Below are 18,384 nucleotides of genomic sequence, written 5' to 3' on the forward strand. Positions count from 1 at the left end.
CCTTGTCAACCCAGGCCATTCTGTGATTCTATGATTCAGGCCGAGGGGAAAGCCGCCTAGTTGTGGGTTTGAGAAGCTGTGGAAACCTCCCGCGCTTCCCTGCAGCCGGCCACGCCGCTGCCCAGCCGCGCCGTACTGCCGTGCCCCACGCCGCTCGCTTTCCATTCCCCGCCCCGTGCCCTCAGCAGTGCCACCAGGGGGCGCTGTCGCCCCGCTCGAGCCCGCCCAGAGCCCACACGCATGCGCGGGGCGGGAAAGGCGCTCCCGCGCTGGAGCTGGGCCGGGCCGGGTCGCAGGTAGAGGCTGGGGGCGCGGGCGGCTGTTTCAGTGGTTGGGACTGAGTGGAGAGGCGCGCGGTGCGGCTGGGCCAGGGGTCCAGATGCTTTCTGTGGGCGTGCGGTGAGGAGCGGCGGGGTCGGGCGGCTTATGTTCTTCCACGCGGTTAAACTGCCAGTTCCCACCGCCGGCGGGCGGGAGCGGCCTCTGTTGGCGGTGCGGGGTCGGGTCGGCCTCCTCCAGGAGGGAAGAGCTGCAGTTCCTGCCCGAAGTGTGCTGCGTGCTGCGACGGTCGGACAGCAACCTCTGCCGCTGTAATCGCTGCGACCTACAGTGATCTTCCTGAAACTACCGTCCTGTCAGTTCCTGTAGTGCTTGTGAGGTCCACGTTAACTTGGATCGTGGTTATAGGGAGCAGGAATTTAGCCAGGGTTTTGCTCTGTTTTCCTTAGCAGACATGAAGGTCATCACTTGCGAGATAGCATGGCACAACAAGGAGCCTGTGTACAGCTTGGACTTCCAGCATGGAACTGATGGGAAGATCAACCGACTGGCCTCTGCAGGTGTGGACACGGCTGTCCGGGTATGTCTCACACCTCTTCTGTTCTGCTTCCTGGCATAAATAGCATAAAGCATGACACGTACTCTTATCTGAGGTGTTATCTGAGGTATTTTAGGAACTGATGTGGGCATCGAGGCCATGGGCAGTGTCCAGAAAAGGACATTGGATTATGGAGGGTTTGGGGCATGAGTCTGATGGAGAGCAGCTGAGGGAGCTGGGGTTGTTCAGTCTGGAGAAGAGGAGGCTCAGGAGAGACCTCATCGCTCTCTACAACCACCTGAGAGGAGGTTGTGGTGAGATGGGGTTGGCCTCTTCTCCCAGGTAGAAGTGACAGGATGAGAGCTAATGGCCTGAAGTTGCACCAGGGGAGGTTCAGATTGGATGTCAGGAGCAATTTCTTCTCAGCAAGAGCAGTGAGGCAGTGGCACAGGCTGCACAGAGAAGTGGTAAAGTCACCATCCCTGGAGGTGTTCAACAGCCGTGTGGATGTGGCACTGAGGGACGTGGTTGTTATGCTGACAGTTGGACTAGGTGATCTTAGAGGTCTTTTTCAACCTTAATGGTTCTACGAGTGGAGTAGATGTTGAGGGCAAAAGCATGAGATTGTTCACTTGTAGACAGAATGGCTGTATCTATGCTTACTGCTCTTGGCTAATGCCGAGTGTCAAACTGAATCTTTTAGAAGATGATCTGTGTTTATTGAGACGTTGGGCTAGGTGGTCTTCAAAGTTCCCTTCCAAGCCCTGTGATTCTGCAATAGAGTAGTAACCCCAAATTTATGGCATCATCTTATGGGTTAATGACAAACAACTGGTTTTCATTCCTTTGTGTTCATCACAGTTGATCTTCGTCTGCCTGTTTTGTAAGCTGTCAGCACTGTGGGATCTTTCCACATGCCTTTTCAGTCTTCTCCATGTACAGCTCTCAGAAATGGTTTTCCGTTGGTGTTAGCAAGCTGTGTTAATCAGCTGTTCTTTTTTGAGAATCATTTCTGAAAATAATGATTGATTGTGTAGCCTGAGCCACAAAATAAGTGGCTATCAGATTCACCACTGCAAAATCAAGCAGTTGTTTTCTTTCTTATAAATTCTTATTGGCCATGAGGACTGTCCCAGTCATTCAGTATCACTTGTTTTTTCTAATAGCCTTAGCACTTGCTGGAAAACTGGGAAATCAAGAGCACTGAATGAGCCATATTATTTTTTCATTGCGTGTTAGTCAACTCCTTAAATAAAGTTAATGGCCTGGCGAGGCAGAGTTTTCATTGCAGACAAATATATTTGACTCAAATGTGTTGCTTTTCTAACAGCTTCTCAGTACGGAAGGTACATACATTGCTCAGAGTTTTTCTTAGTACTGCTTGAGCACTTCTGAAATGCTTACCTCCCTTTTTATTGGATCCAAAACTGCAGTATAGTTAGGTTTCCCATCAGTGCTGGGCTGTTCAGTTCATGTTTGAGTTCCTCTATGTCTCTTCATCCTGGTGATGTGCAGTAAAACAGAAGGCTTGTTTAATCAAAATTCTTCTCTCAAACTCATTCTGGTATGATGACAGATTCCAAGCCAAGAGTCTTCATGTGCTCCTTGGGAATGGACTGGAGGGCAATGAATTCATGCAGGTTTTCTGCGAAGTGTGTTTATCTTTCTGTCTATTTATCTATCTTTGCTGTTAATTTTACATTTTAATTATCTTTTGGGTCTGTTTATATTCTGTCATTCTTCTGTCATCTGATATGTGTGAATAAATCAGGAGTGTTGCAAGAGAGTCTTGTTATATGTGTGATAAGCAGGAAAACAGAAATAATAAGGTTCTCTTTTTTTATTACTCCCGCGTTTCCTTCTGAATAGGTAACTGTTCTGTTTTAGCAGAGGATCTGCAGTACAAAGAGCAAATCTGTCTTTACAGTGGGGTGCATTTTGATTGGATCCATGCATGTTCCTTAGGATCCTCAACGTGATATTTTGTGAAATATTATACTTTCATATGTGTTTTGTAACGGATTATCATGAATTGTAACTGTGATATGTGTCTGGCTGGACTGCCTCTTTCTTTTGGAAGTACTAAGTGGGATTCATGTCATGAAAAATTAGGAGTTAATTGCAGTAGTCCAAACAAAACTTTTCCTCAGAGGCAAATTGAGGTTTAGGTTAGACATAAAGTAGAATTTTTTCTCTCAGAGTGGTCAGGCACTGGAATGGCTGCCCAGGGAGGTGGTGGAGTCACCGTCCCTGGCAGCGTTGAAGAGGCGTCTGGATGAGGAGCTGCGAGATGTGGTTTAGAGCTTGTGGTAGCAGGGATAATGGGAGGATGGTTGGACCAGATGGTCTTGTAGCTCCTTTCCAACCTTGTCATTCTATGATTCTATGATTCTGTGATTCTATGCTTCAGTGCTGTTGCAGCTGTAGCTCAAAGAGGGAAAATTTGTGGTACTGCTGCAGCTTTACCTGTGGAAGTTTCAGATGGTAAGTTCAGAATGATGGTCCAAGGAGTAAACTGTGAATTCTTGTGAGACGTGTAGATTATACCTTGTTTCCAAAAACTACCCGCAGTGCTTTTGTAACTAGATCTGGAAAGTGGAAAAAGGACCGGATGGAAAAGCTATTGTGGAATTCTTGTCCAATCTCGCCCGCCATACCAAAGCAGTAAATGTCGTGCGCTTCTCTCCCAATGGTGAAGTCCTTGCATCTGGTGGAGATGGTGAGTAACAGTGCTCAGCGGTGCTGATGAAAAGAAGCTCTGTTTGTGCATTTGGTGAGTGAAGGGGAAAAAGTGAACGTATGGACTTGTTCATACCTTCTCATGATTTCAGTTTCGGATTCCTATGTGCCCTCTGGCTGTAAGCAGTAAATGCCTGTCATGCAGTTAGTTTTTATGTAACTTACTGCTGGCTGTGAGTCTGAGAAGGAGGGGAGATTGAATGGATTGCCTAGTGTCGCAGGGAAGCTGCGGCTGAATCTCTACGTTTCTTCCTGTCTCTCCAGGGTGATGTAGTTTCTTCAGTCCCAGTAAGGACAGCAATAGGTGGGCGTATGTCCTGTGAGACAGAGCTCAGTGTTACCTTCTGCACTAGAAGATTTTCAAGAAGCATGACATACAGAACCATAGCCAGCTCTAATCCAAAGCAAACTGAAAGTTAAATTGATAATTGCAGGACAAGGGGAAATGGTTTTAAGTTGAGGGAGGGAAGATTTAGGTTGGATGTCAGGGGAAAGTTCTTTACTATGAGGGTGGTGAGGTGCTGGCACAGGCTGCCCAGAGAGGCTGTGGATGCCACATCCCTGGAGGTGTTCAAGGCCAGGTTGGATGGGGCCCTGGGCAGCCTGGTCTAGTATTAAATGGGGAGGTTGGTGGCTCTGCCTATGGTAGGAGGGCTGGAGATTCATGATCCTTGAGGTCCCTTCCAACCCAGGCCATTCTGTGATTATACACTGTACTCTCATTTTACTCTTGGGAATCTACTTTTTTTAATTAAAGCATTATGCAAAAAAATAAAAGGGTAAGGCAGTGTAGGAACATCTCTTCCCCAGTGCAAGTTAAGGTCTGTTCTTCATGTATCATATGTGAGATGATTGTAACATTGAACTAAATATAATGTGTTAGCAAACAAGTGGAAAAGAAGCTTCATATTATTTCTTGTCCAGATGCTGTTATTTTATTATGGAAGCTGAATGATAGCAAAGAATTGGAACCACTGGCTTTTCAGGATGAAGACGAAGCTCAGCTTAACAAGGAGAACTGGACAGTTGTTAAAACTTTAAGGTACTTTAATATTTTTGAGATATTTTTCTATTCAGTGTTTTTGATTCCACAGTGAATTTTATCATTTAGTACAGTCTTTTGTTCAGTGATTTTAGGACTTCCAACACTCTCTAAAATTTGCTTACTGTGAGTTCATCTTTTTATTGTCTTTAATTTCTTTGTTTTGATACAGGGCCAACCTGCGTCTTCTGTTACAGCATTTATGTGACATAAAGAATTTGCATGGCATAGCTGATGTGCTCTGAAATTGGTTCCTAAGATTTGCAATCACTTGAACTTTAATGCCTGTATATAAGTAAATGTAAAGTTTTATTTGTTAGCTTTGTAATGCAGATTTTGATCATTATTAAAATAAAAAACATCAGTAGCTGAAATAGTTTGGGCAGATTTGCCAGATAGAAGCTGTGAGGCTGGAGGAGTCTTTTCCAACTAGTTCCTTTGAATAGTTGAAAATCTTCTACACTGGACAGCTTTCGTTTCAAACCATGTTGTAATTAATAAGATAGACACACTTTGCCTGCAGAGACCACGTAAGTATTGCTGACAGTGGCTGAGGCATCAAACCACTGCTGGTTTGCAGTTGCAGTACTGTCAGTGGTGTTCTGTTCTCACTCTCAGCAGAAGATTGCAAGAAATGGGTGGTTCTGCAATCTGCAGTAGTTTTTTATGAGATGTATATTTGTTTTGCTTTCTGTGTAGCATCTGTTAAAAGTTTTACTTTCTGTCTATACTGCCAAAATCATTCAGAATTTACACTTGTTTACAAAACATAAGTAACTATTGCTATCTGTAACCAATACATTCCTTGCAACTATTGAGATTTGTGTGAGAACAGTTTCAGATGTGCTCGTGAGGTTGCATAAAACACCAGCATGATCCTTAGTAACATTAACTTCTTAAAGCAAACAGAGCCAATCCCCCTCCCCTAAATTTAGTGTTGCAAGTATTCATTACTGAAGCTCCCACCCTATATAATAAACATTCAAACTACAAGCAATATGCATAGCTTTTGATGAAGCCTTTCTGGGTGGTTCTCAATATTTTTAAATGTTTGTTCAGCTACATCGAATCAAACCTAGTTTTCTGTATTTCTACTGCATATGCATCTTTGTTTACTGTTTTTCTGAAACCCCTAAGTATGCAGGAAAGTCTTTATGAAAAGAGACATTTATTGCATGTGAAAAAAGAAATGTTAAAGAAACCTACATTGAGTAGAAGGAGGATGTGCTTTATAAAACATTTTAATGCCTCTGAGTATGGAAATTCTATAGAAGCTAAAAATCGTGCTGTTCCTTTTCTTCAACAGTTCTTTATTTCTCTCTTTGATTATTTTTTTTAACCCCAAAACATGTACAGCTGTTACATTTACATGTACCTGTTTGCCTTAATAATCAGTTCCTTTGCTGGCTTCTAGAGGCCACTTAGAAGATGTGTATGATATTTGTTGGACTTCAGATGGGAATTACATGGCGTCTGCCTCTGTAGATAACACGGCTATCATGTGGGATGTCATTAAAGGTAAGTACTGTGTTTTAGCCCTTGTGGCTCCACCCTTGATGGAAGTATCCCCAAGTATTTACCAAAGTAATTAAGCGCATCTTTATTCAGTGAGAGAACAGTCAACTTAGTTGGTAGATTTCTGGAATTGTGAGGCATATATTCCAGCATATAAAGGTACCTTCAGATCAGCAAAGTTTGCACACAAGTAGTCACTTCAGATTACTTGGAAAGCAAATGTTATCCTTTCTTCCCACCTCCCTCAGGCTCGTACTCACCCCACGCTTCCCAGCAAGCAAACAAAACTTGACTGGTATCAAGTAACTACTTCAGCTAAACACAGAAGAATGCAGAAGGCTTCTTTTTTTCCAGGTGTGACACTTTTTTTATGCTTTGTTCAGCAAAACACTTTTGTTCATGCTCATCCCACTGCTGTGGGATTGCTCATATTCTCCAAGAAAAGCCCTGTATAGGTTGGACCAGTGCAGAATATTTTGGACACTGCAGTTCCCAGCTGTGTGTATATAGCTGCCAGTAACCAGCTAGGCTAGGTTCCTTGACAGGAGTTTAATATTTTCTGATTAGCAATGTGATCATTGCTTTCACTTCTGATTTCATGTGGAAATAGTTGACTTTCTTTAAGTATAACTTACATGGATGTTCAATTAGATGTGTGTGTGCTCAGAGTGTAAGTTCATGCATGGGTATTGTTACCAGATGCCACCTTAATTTTTGATAAAAATGCTGAATGTCCTTCCATTCTTACTGCTTGCTTTTAGCATGAAATTACTGCTGTGGAGGAAATTTGTGTCTCCTAGGCAGTGTCAGAACTAGTAAGTCAGAAGTAAGAAGCCAGTACTGGAAAATGTAGGACTTGTGGTTGAGGTTGTAGGTACACAAAAGTAAAGAGTTTCAAGGAGAGCTTGACCCCGGCTAAAAGATTGCATAGTTTAGGAAAAAACAAAAAACAAACAAAAAAAAACCTGACTGAATGAAAATTAATTAAAAAATCCAGAGGGCTGTTTAGTACAAAGACAACATCACTGGCTTATTGTGTAAGTACAAACTTGGAAACTCACAGAACATCCTGGAGAAGTACAGTTAGGTGCTCACTTTCTTCTTATGCTCTTAGGCATCTGTTGTTGGGCACCGAGAACAGGGACTTTCAGACCAGAAGGACTTCTGGAATTTGCAGCCTGGCCTCAACCCTGTGTTATCTTTTCAAAGAGCTGTGTCTGAAACAAAACAAGACCGTGCTATTAGAAGTCCGTATCCGACAGCTAAAATGAAATATTTTATGAGAATTACAAGTAACTTTACCTCATCCTAGCACTTTGGATTTGTGCCACTCCACTGTAGAAGGGTTGGAGAGTTCGTGCTTTCATGATAGATTGAGCTGTGAAAGAATGAGTTAGCACTGCTGTAGAAGCGTTTCTGAAAGGTGTGAGTAAATGATCAGTCAGTGAGTGTGCAGTGCCTTTTTTCAGTGCCTGCTTGGTGGAGGAAGTGAGTTTCTACAGGCCTGGAACCTAGCTATCTCTAGCCCCACCTGAATGTTACGTTTTAATGCTGGAATTTCTGACTTCTCATACACCCAAAATCAGTTAACTATTGAAAAGCATTTTAGAATTACTTTTCAGAAAGGGTGGTCAGGCACTGGAATGGACTGCCCAGGGAGGTGGTGGAGTCGCCGAGCCTGGGGGTGTTCAAGGAAAGGCTGGATGTTGTGTTGAGGGACATGGTTTAGTGGGAGCTACTGGGAATAGGTGAACGGTTGGACTGGGTGATCTTTTAGGTCTTTTCCAACCTTGGTGATTCTATGATTCTATGAATTCCGTTAGAAGTTTTTTATCTACATCAGAAAAATTTTGATATGCTTTTTAGTTTTGAAATGTGCTCATTTGATGCCTGAACCAAGCTGCTTATCTGAGTTAGTTCACAGGGAACAGCTCTTGAATTGGCATTGCCAATTGGCTGCAATTAGCTGTTTTATTTCTAGAATCTACCTGTTTCCAGCATTCTTGTCAGGTACCACCAGGATAGATATGCATGTTCAAAAGATTATTTGTTTACATTTTAAAACATTCTACTTTGCTTTATTTCTGAAATGAAGAAATGTTTTTAAAGCACATTTGAATTCAGAATTTGGGAACTGTTTGTAATTTCAGGACAGAAGGTTTCAATATTAAATGAACACAAGAGTTATGTCCAAGGAATAACCTGGGATCCTCTAGGCCAGTACATTGCAACTCTGAGTTGTGATAGGTGAGCTGTTGCTCTAAGTGTTTTGCCTTGATGTTTTTTTCTTAAACATACTTTTAACTCATGCTCAGATATGTTATAAATGTGACTTTTACGTGGGCTCAGATTGTTCTGTAAGAAAGCTGAGGTGAAGCAATGTGTTAAGTTAGTTAGCTTTATGGCTGTGGTAAGTGATTCCTGAGGTATGAGTGTCTTTTCTAAGTGGCAAATAAGCTTATGTAGCCTTTCAAAGAAAATTGTCTTTAGGCAATAAGTTTTCATGCCATTAGTCATTAGAGATACCAGATGCATCTTAAAGAGACTGCTGCATTCTCTGATTGTCAGTGATCTAGTAAGTCCATCCTTATCAATACAGTTTACAGAAAGATATGAACAGGTTAAGTAATCAGTTAAAATGTGTTTCCACTGATACCTTTCTTTTGCCCTCTTGCTCCCTCCCCATCCCCAGGAGTTTTGTAAGTGAAGTCATTGGGAAAGCAAATGCACACTTCATAAAAGTTGGGGCTTGTCAGAACTTTGCAGTTCAACTTAAACTGTTGAGGGCATGTGTGCTGCTCTGAAGGGATTGCAGCTGGCTAATAAATGCGTGCCATCTGGCACCCGTTGCAGAGAAAATTGCTGTGATAGTGCAGAAGTAGTTTTGATTTAAGATTTGCAATAGGCTCCGAGAAATGATGAGTTAATGACTACTGGTTCATTATGAGCCTCTGTCTTCTGATAACCACTTATGAGAAATTTGTCTGCTTTTACTAAAACGAACAGCAGCAAAATGTGAGTAATAGAGTGATGCACAAGTTTTTCTTGGAGTCAAGTCACAAGCTAGAGCATGAACTAATCTGAATAGAGGAAGTCTCCTACCTCCTCAAGTTTCAGACACTTCTGCAAGGTTGGCAAATATCTAGCTCAGCAAGAGTCCAACAGGAGCTTGGACTGGATGTTCAGCAGCCTGGAGTAGGGAGATTTCCTCCACTTTTGCCAGGCCAGCTTAGCTGTGTGGCACCCAGAGCTTGTAGTTCCACAGCTGCCTCAAACCAACTGCTGGATGCCACAGCATCACCTATTTTCTCCTCCTTACTCTGTCAGAACTCTATGGAGCTGTTTCAGCAAATCAAATTGATCTTTTGTTAGGTTAGTTCTCTACTAGCCTGACAAACCAGTGTAACCAAGCAAAGGTTTCAGTGGATGTCAGAGCTGGCAGAAAAGACAGGACTTTTAGACCAGCCCTTAGATTTGCTTTGGCTACTTGCTGTTTTAGGGAGATGAAGTCAGCAGAGCTCAAACATTCTCTGTGGTGTTACACTCCAGTTTTCGTTTATTCCTAAGAAAACTCATTGAAGGCCCAGAAATGTAGCTAATGGAGAGATGAGTTCCCACATCACAGGAGCATAGTGGCCACTGCAGCACAGGTAGGAATGGCATGGCTGTTTGCTATCCATTAAATTCCTTTATGAACACGTGTGCTGGTACTTTGGAAACATGATTGAGTCAAATAGTTGTCAGCGACTAATTGGTTGCGTAGCCATAAAAAATATAACTTTTCTAGTGGTCTCTCATGAATGGAGTTAAAACTTTTGTGTTTGTCACTTAGATTTCTTATATTTGGCAGTCCTGACCAAAAAGTGAAGTGTTGTAACACTGTGTGAAACCTGGGGTGAAAGGACACTGTGAAAGCTAATTGTATGCTCTACTACGTAGGGTTCTGCGGATATACAACACACAAACCAAGCGTGTGGCATTCAATGTTACCAAGATGCCATCTGAGTCAGGAGCTGAAGGAGAGGTATGTTGTTTCTGTTATTAATGGTACTGGAGAACATGCTGGCTGCTATTCTATATCAGTTACTCTGTTCCCTGCAAGCAGAGGAGCATTTCCCTTTCAAATAATCCACACATCACCTATTTCTGTCTCTGTCCCACCTTTGTGTTTTACATATTTTTTCCTGTGCCATTTTAGAAGCAATCAACAGAAAGCATTGCCTGCTGCTCTTGATCTTTCAGCAAGTTCAGCTGAGTAAAGTTATAACACTGTGCATTTTGTGCACAGTAATAACACTAACATTTGGTAAACGTTAGAAGTAGTGTGGAAAAAAATTGTATGCATGTGAATTTTAACAGACTGGAAACTTGTCTGTCAGATAGTGGCTGTACGTTTATTGACGGATACAACATGGCATTAATACTTGCAGTACAGCAGTCTGAAATTTGCAACCAATTCTTAGGAAAAATGGGATTAGAATTTCCTACATTTTTACTGATCTGTTGAAGAGAACCCAAAAAGTTTTTTTTTCTTTCCCCAAGTTAGTTCAAAGTGATACTAAAATAACAATTCCAAGCTGGTTTTTCAATTTCTTTTATTTATATTTTTTTAAACATTTGTAACAATTGCTATAGTGACAGAAGGAGAGGTTTGAGAGAGGGCTCTTTGCCATTATAAAAGTTCTACTTAAACCTCTACTTAAAGAGTTAAAATTAAATGCCTGTGGAACAAGCTTTTACATTGACTGCTACATAATGTTGTTCTGCAGGTTATGAGTCCTTGATTACTGGTCTAATGTGACTACTTTTAGAGTGTTTTGATTAGTTGAAGAGGGATTAGGGCCTATTTTTCTTAGCTGTAAAGAGTTAATAGCAAAGAGAGAAAATGAGTTTGAAGGAGCTGTGTTTTTTTAAAATATTTGTCTTTTATTTTAAAAGTTCCATGAGGATGGGTTGTACAACCAGGTGATTTTTTTCTCACTTGAATTCCTGCTGACATATTCATGGCACATGTAACAGTCAAGATTTCAATGTTACAGGCTAGGAGCTATCGGATGTTTCATGATGACAGCATGAAGTCATTTTTCCGCAGACTCAGCTTTACTCCTGATGGTTCCTTACTGCTCACTCCAGGTATGTGAGAAGAACATATGCTATCAAGTGCATTGTTTATACTTGAAGCATGCATAAAGATTGCTTTTCAGACTAGTGGGGGGGGTTATTTATCTGAATGATGCCATTCCTCATTTATCATCTTCCCCTTGAAGGAAATAGAGGCTCCACAATACGTTTTCATTAATGGCTCAGAACTTCAGTTTTCTCTGTGATAAAAATGATATTTATGGCATTTTTCTAAACTGAAACGTGGAAATTGCAACATTTTCTGTTAAAATAGAAATGAGGGGTTATTATTTTCTTTTGACTGTCAGGTCTCACTTTGTTTGTATTCTTTCTTAAAAACATTATGCAGTTATAGTAAAAATAACATTGCAAGGAGAGAATCAGTTTGCCCTGCAGTTAAGCACAGCATTTATAGATGTCTGGCAATATAAAAAAGAAGCTTTGAGTGGGAATTATATAAGGGGAACACAAACAGCGTTTAATAAATATTTAGGATGCCTTTTTAAGTTGTATTCAAGTTGCACAGCTCTTGCCCAACTAAATGACAAGTTTAATTCTCAAGAAGTAAAATGTTTATAGACATAAAGTGTACAGTCAGTACCTTTTGATTTGATGAGTAATGCTTTTGCCTTTATTTTTGCAGCTGGCTGTGTTGAATCAGGAGAAAATGTGACAAACACCACATATGTTTTCTCCAGAAATAATCTTAAAAGGTAGAGTTCAATAAGATGTCAATATTATTTTATTAAAAAACAAAATAATACTAATGAAATGCTATTTTCTGAAATACTTATTCTTAAAGGCCCATGGGTCATCTGCCCTGTCCAGGAAAGGCAACTCTGGCTGTTCGCTGCTGCCCAGTCTACTTTGAGTTGAGACGAGCACTTAATAAAGGTACTGCAAATCCTTCAGGGAGTATGATTTTTACAGCAAATATGTGAAAAGGCCTATGTGACTGTTTATTTTCAGGCCATACAATTTTATGCCCCAGCCTTTTAACATTCCATTAAGATAGTGTTGTACCACATCTTAGAAGCTGTTTCCTGATTCTAAGACCCTGAATTTACCTCAAGTACCTTGTGAGTAGCTTTTGAAATAGTAGATGAATGCCTTACTTGGCACCGTAGGCTACAAAAATAATTCTTGGTACTTTCCTTTAACTTTTAACCATTCTGCTTGGGGGGGGAGGAAAAATGTAAATAACTTGGCTTCGCACTAAAGGGGCAATGCAATGAAATATTTTCTTTTAGTCTCAACTATGCACATCACAGAAGCACCACAGAGTGAGTGTAGTTTGCAACACCCTTTGATGTTTATTCAAGGAAGCCAAACCAGAAGGAATGCTGATCTCTGATCAGAATGGGAATTCTGAGGAGGGGAAGAGTGGTATGAAGTTGCATGAGAACTTACCTGGAGATTGAATTTTAGCCTTCTTATGAGCCCTGTGGGGCAGGAGTGTTTATATTTTAACCAGACTAGTTGTGTTCTGCTGAAAAGGCAGAGTTTTGCTCATTTCAAGCAGGAGTGAAATAAAACCTCTTTCTTTAGAGGATTAGTGTGCAGTATTCCTTAGAGGGCTTAGAGATAATGTGTTGTGTTCTGTATTTCCATCATAATATTTAGATCCAGTGCTATTCTGTGGCAAGGAGGTGAGTGTCAGCTGTCACGCTCTGTAGCTCTAAATGCAGTGGTGAGTTTCTGCAGCACGCTCCTAGAGAAGTGAAAATGCGGTAGTCCAGAAATCTGTAAGTGCAAGTACATGTTAATGGCCTGCCTCTTACACTGCATTGCTTCCATAATCACAGAAGTGAACAGGAGACCTGTATTCTAGGAATTTTGGAAAGTAGCTAGCTAGCAGTCCAGTGGAAAGCAGAATAATCTGTCCTTACCATGAAACAATGCTGGAAGCAAAAGGCTAGCTAGAAGCTGGAAACCAAGATATATTTCGTATGAGACATACAGAATGTAATGTGCAGGCATAAATTTGGGGTGACTTTGATTTAATGTATATCCTAGGAGTTGTTTCTTTAAACTTTGGTGTGTAATTATGTTGAAAAACATGAACTGGGAAGTAACAGACTTTGCAAAACAAAATATGAGCAACCTGAATGAACTGAACTTCTGTCTTCTCTCTGAGACAGTAGAACCTATGGACAATGGAAATGTTAATGCTTGCCATTAAACTTTACATTTTATAGCCTTGCTATTTTCTCAGTCATTATTTGATGAACAATTAAATCTCTATTTGGTTCACGACTAACTAGTGCAGTTACTACCCTGCACTGAATATAAGAGAGAATTCTCAGTGTTTTCATTTGTTTGCATTATAGATGAAATCAGTCAGAAATCATCGCCCGCTCTATTGAATCTACCCTATCGATTGGTGTTTGCTGTTGCTTCAGAAGATTCTGTGCTTTTTTATGACACTGAGCAGTCTTTCCCTTTTGGTTATGTTTCTAACATACATTATCACACCCTCAGTGACATTTCATGGTAGGTCATTGTTAGATTCTTAAGATTCGTTGTGTTGGGGAGAACGTCCTGTTTTTGTGTTGAAGCTTTGTACTGCATCTGGTGTCCTGCTTTATTTTTGAGTTGCATTCATGACGTGTCTTTGGTCACTGTCATTGCAATATCTGGACAGCAAGTCATCTTGTTTGCTCTGTAAAGTGGAGAATTACAGTTCTTTGATCAGCTGGGAACCAAGGTGCCAGCAGCCAAAGGATAAGCAGGTGACATTTGTACAGATATATGCACAATAAAGAGCCCATTGTCCAGGGGGTGTAAGTGGTAACAGTGATGTTATTTGAGATTACCACGGTCATCTTTGAGTTTAGGTGTCTGTATCGTGGCCAAATAATGCTTTATCTGTATAATTCTTCATGGTGGTTCTTTATGCATAGTAGCTAATCTGGCTTGATGTAGGAAGTCAGAACCGGAGCTGGAAACTGAAGTCAAGTCTCTGCAGTCAGAATAATCCCTCTGCTGGATTGGGCTTGTTAGGCTTTTCTGACCCATATTTCTAAACTGAAGAGCATGTGGACACTTCTTTTTTTAGAAGTTATAATTGAAGCTCAGAAACTGAAAATCATTGTGTAACATGAGAAGGGGGATGGAGGAAAGTACAAGCACAACATCACTGATTAAAATGGGCACCAAGCCCCTGTCCTTGTGAACACCACAGTGATTCTGAGCATGGCTTCTACTTAGCCTGAGGGTCATAACTAGAGAGCTTAAATTGCTCTTCTGGTCTGGATGTGCAGAGTTCAGCAATATTTCTGAAACTGTGGCTGAAGATATGGACCATATTGTGTCCCAGCTCAGATGGATGTAGTTTCTGTTAGCAGCACACTACCACTAATCATTGGCAGGGCCAGACAGATTAAATCAGGTGTGAAGGCAAGATGTGAAGATCTTTTGTTCTTTTGAATTGGATGTTTTTTCACTTGACTGCAGTTTTACTTAGATGTATGTGTGTACTGGGGGAGGGGAAGAAGTACGGATGAGTACAGTGTATGTTATATATATGGAGGTGAGTTGGGATTGAAGAAAGAAGTTTTCACCTTTCCCCTTAATGGAAAAAAAATTCCAAATAGGTCCAGTGATGGAGCCTTTCTTGCTATTTCTTCTACGGATGGGTACTGTTCGTTTGTTACCTTTGAGAAGGATGAACTGGGAATACCACTGAAGGAAAAGCCTCAAATAAATGTCAGGACTTCTGGTGCAACAGAGAAGAAAGTGAAGAAGAGTCAACCACACAAAGTCATTTCCCCAGGCTCAAGGCTGACAGAGGGAACTCCTCTGAGTGCTCCCACTCTCCAACCTAAAACGCCTGTAGCTGCTGCTAAGGACTTGCCTTTCACACCTGTTGGCATAAAAAATGTTCCAGTCTCATCTTCAGAGGAGAGGAAAATCAGCCAGCCAGCCAGCCAGAGTACTAAAGGAAACCAGCCCAGGAGGATTACTCTCAACACTTTACAAGCGTGGAGCAAGACGCCAAGGTGAGATTTATATTTCCATTTGCAGTCATAAATATGAAGGCCAAGACAAGCTGTGCTTGTACTACATTTAAAGGTTTGAGGTTTAGGTATAAATTCCGGGTCTTGACCTGGAACTTTTTGTTCTAGTTGTACTGCAACTATAAGGTCAAAATGTCTTAAAAATCCTAAATGTAACTCTCATATTTCTATCTAAAACGTGAGGCAGTAGCAAAGTTAACCTGGCTCTTAAGCCTTGTTGAAATGGCAGACACAGTTGTCTGTTTTTATGTCCCACTTTCTAGAAAGATGGTGCCTTCAGCTGACAGGGAATATTATGAAACCCTTCTGACAAGAAGTATTTTGAGAAGTAAAGAACCAGATGAATGGGTCTTAAAGCACTGCATGAAGATATTCCATAGGGTGAAGATTTAGATGTTTTCAGAAATTGCCTGTGATTCAAGTATTGATTGTCGCGCATTCTGCAATATAGTCACAGAGCCTGCAGTGTAAGATCCTGAGCTGATACACACACAATTAGAAGTCTAGACATTGTCAGCAAAGAAAGGCTAATTTTATGATTTAGGAGCCTATTGGTATTTCTCGAAGGAATAAATCGATTACTAGGTAGCTAGGGAAGAGGTGGTCATTGAGAAAGCAGGTTCTGGGTTTCATTGTCAGCTGCAAAGAGCAGTCTTAGAGAAGGTGATTGCAGGATGATGGCTTTCTGTACATCAATGATCACGTGTACGAGGACTAACAAATGAAGGGCTAACTAGAGAGTCGAAAGTGACTGATGTCTGGAGGGCAGGGTGACTGATGGAGCTAGTTAATCTTGAGAAATAAGCTATGTTTTATCATATCAGCTAATTATACCATAAGTGTCTTTGTGTAGTAGCGTGCATGGTGCTGCCTGTAAGATCTGTTTTTTAGTAGATCAGTTAATCCTCTGCCACTTTTCTTATTTTGTGTCATCCACAAGATGTGATGTAAAGAAATATTTTATTTTGTTGTTTTTGTGCTGGCTTGGTTTGTTTATTTTTAAAAGCACACTTCAATGATCAAAAGAATCCTCTAGAGTTCTATCAGTCAGAAGTGTTAATGTTGTGGATGGGGCTAGACCAGGAATAGTAACCTGTTGCAGTGGAATTGGAAGCCTTAGCAGGTGTCAAGAAACAGGTTAAATTCTTTGCCTTTTCAGCCGGTCTTTGCTTTAAAATATTTGACCAAAATAACATACTCTGTAAGATTATTTCAAATACAACATATGAAAAAGTATTTTGTTGTGGAAAAAGATAAATAAAAAGATGGTTAGTTGTATTCAAAGAACTTCTGAAAACATCCTACTTGGCATATCAAAGAAGATAATATGTTTAGTAACTTATTTCCAAACAAGACCTAAATTTAAATTACTGTGTGTCAAATAAATCTTCAAATAAAGTAATTGAACTGTTTCTTCTCTTTCAAAGGAGGATAAACTTGGTATCACTGAAGCCAGAAACACCAGCCTCAGTATATACAGACACGGTTCCTGTGCCTCCTTCCTCAGAACAGGAACATGGTAAGTTTTTGTGCTGCATCTTAATATCCAGCAAAATTTTTTGCCAGTCTTTTTTTCCATTATAAACTTCTATTACAAGCCATAAAGATCTCAAATCAAGCACAGATGTAAAAGTAGTTGCAGATTGTAAAGCTTCTTCATTATGTAGGTGTGTTTGAAAGGTGCTTTTGACTACATGAAGTGTGTTGTTCTCACTGCAGTTGTCTCAGTTGCTCATGTGACAGTATGCTACTGCAGTTCAATAATAATGGTACCATTGACTGACATTTGAAACGCTGCAGAATAAACTTACTTGTTCTGCAGATCACACAGGTAGGTTTTAAAGACACCTGAAGCTTGTTTCAGGTGCTGGACTCTCAAACCAGTTTCTCGAGTATTTAATTGTTCATGAATCAACAGACCAATGACTTTTATTTGCTTGTTTCAGAGAGGCCATTACCATCTGATGACAGTCTTCAAAATTCCCCAGCATCTAAACGTCCTAGAACTGAGGAAATGCCTCTTTCTGTGTCTGCTGAAGATCAGATCGGCTGCAAACCAAACAAATAACAGCTGGTTTCTTAGAAGACTCTTCAATCTGAACACAGTGCGGCCGTATCTTTCTGCAAATGATAAATCCTCAATTCCTGATTAAAGTACTGTATGAGTAATTGACGTAGTGCTGTGAGTAGTCTGGCAGCAGTAGACAGTTTTCAGGAACGTAGCTTTACGGAAGAGGAAATAACTCTGAAATGTATTCAAAGTGTGGATCTGTTTCTTGAAGACTGTGTTCTTCGATGCTGCAGTTCAAGGAAATCATGCAAATTTGGCTATCAAAAAGCCATACGCTAACCTGAGTGTTTCCATCTGAATTTCCTGAGTTGGTGTTTATAATGGATCGTGTCCTCCAGCAACCTGTCTGGCAAGTAAATAGAATTTCTCAGGAATTGGGGTCATTCTGATTTGATGTTGCTTAAGGAAAATGGAAGAAACAAAATACCTGAAGCTGTTTCACTGGGGCAGTTGGCTTATACATTGTAGCAATGTGCTGAATAATCGGTGCTCTCCTGTACCTGTGGAATGGAAGCAAACCTTCTTATGCTCTGAATGTGGCAGCATGCAGTGTGGCTGATACTGAAATAGAAATCAGAAGTTAGAACAGCAAAAAAAACAGAAAGCAGAAGGAAGACATTTTCTGAAGACCTGTTATAAGCATTAAGCAGTGGAAGAAGGTTCTTCTCTGAGCAAGGAAGTGTCTATATTTACAAAAATGAAGACATGAGATTTTCCTGAGGCACCAAGATTTGAATTTGTACATTAAAAGTGCACAAAAAGCTTTCCCCAGTTCTTTTTTTTATAACTCAAATTGTTTTGGCCAACAAAATAAAACATGAATCCAATGTATGTTACACTTTTAAAATCTGATTTATTTAATATTTCCTATAATTAAACTATGACCTACAATTGGAAACCACTGCACTGAATTTTATCTGGTGTGTGAAGACTCCAGAAGTAGAGTGCTCAGCCACAGCATTCCAAGCTTATCCATTTCATTAGTTTTGTTTAATATCAGGTATTTATTTTTGAGAAGATAATACTTAAAATGTAAATAGTTATTCTAGTAAATAGTTAT

General features: G+C 40.6%; 1 protein-coding gene across 3 annotated transcripts; it reads left to right on the forward strand.

Annotated features, from left to right (window-relative positions):
• The first annotated feature begins 187 nt into the window (after positions 1–187).
• Positions 188–18,225, forward strand: CHAF1B (chromatin assembly factor 1 subunit B). Of its 3 annotated transcripts, none has more exons than XM_048964617.1 (14): positions 188–296; positions 729–859; positions 3,404–3,536; positions 4,481–4,598; positions 6,013–6,116; positions 8,264–8,360; positions 10,053–10,137; positions 11,153–11,246; positions 11,878–11,947; positions 12,037–12,128; positions 13,565–13,727; positions 14,831–15,235; positions 16,681–16,772; positions 17,200–18,225. In XM_048964617.1, the coding sequence occupies exons 2-14, from the start codon at positions 734–736 to the stop codon at positions 17,319–17,321; spliced, it is 1,701 nt and encodes a 566-aa protein (XP_048820574.1). In that variant the 5' UTR covers positions 188–296; positions 729–733; the 3' UTR covers positions 17,322–18,225. The 3 variants fall into 3 exon arrangements, with proteins under 3 accessions (XP_048820574.1, XP_048820581.1, XP_048820591.1); XM_048964624.1 differs by having other exon boundaries at positions 190–296; positions 732–859; XM_048964634.1 differs by lacking the exon at positions 188–296 and adding an exon at positions 339–634 and having other exon boundaries at positions 732–859.
• The last annotated feature ends 159 nt before the right edge of the window (positions 18,226–18,384 follow it).

Source organism: Lagopus muta, chromosome 1 (genome assembly GCF_023343835.1).
Source record: "Lagopus muta isolate bLagMut1 chromosome 1, bLagMut1 primary, whole genome shotgun sequence".
Taxonomy (NCBI): domain Eukaryota; kingdom Metazoa; phylum Chordata; class Aves; order Galliformes; family Phasianidae; genus Lagopus; species Lagopus muta.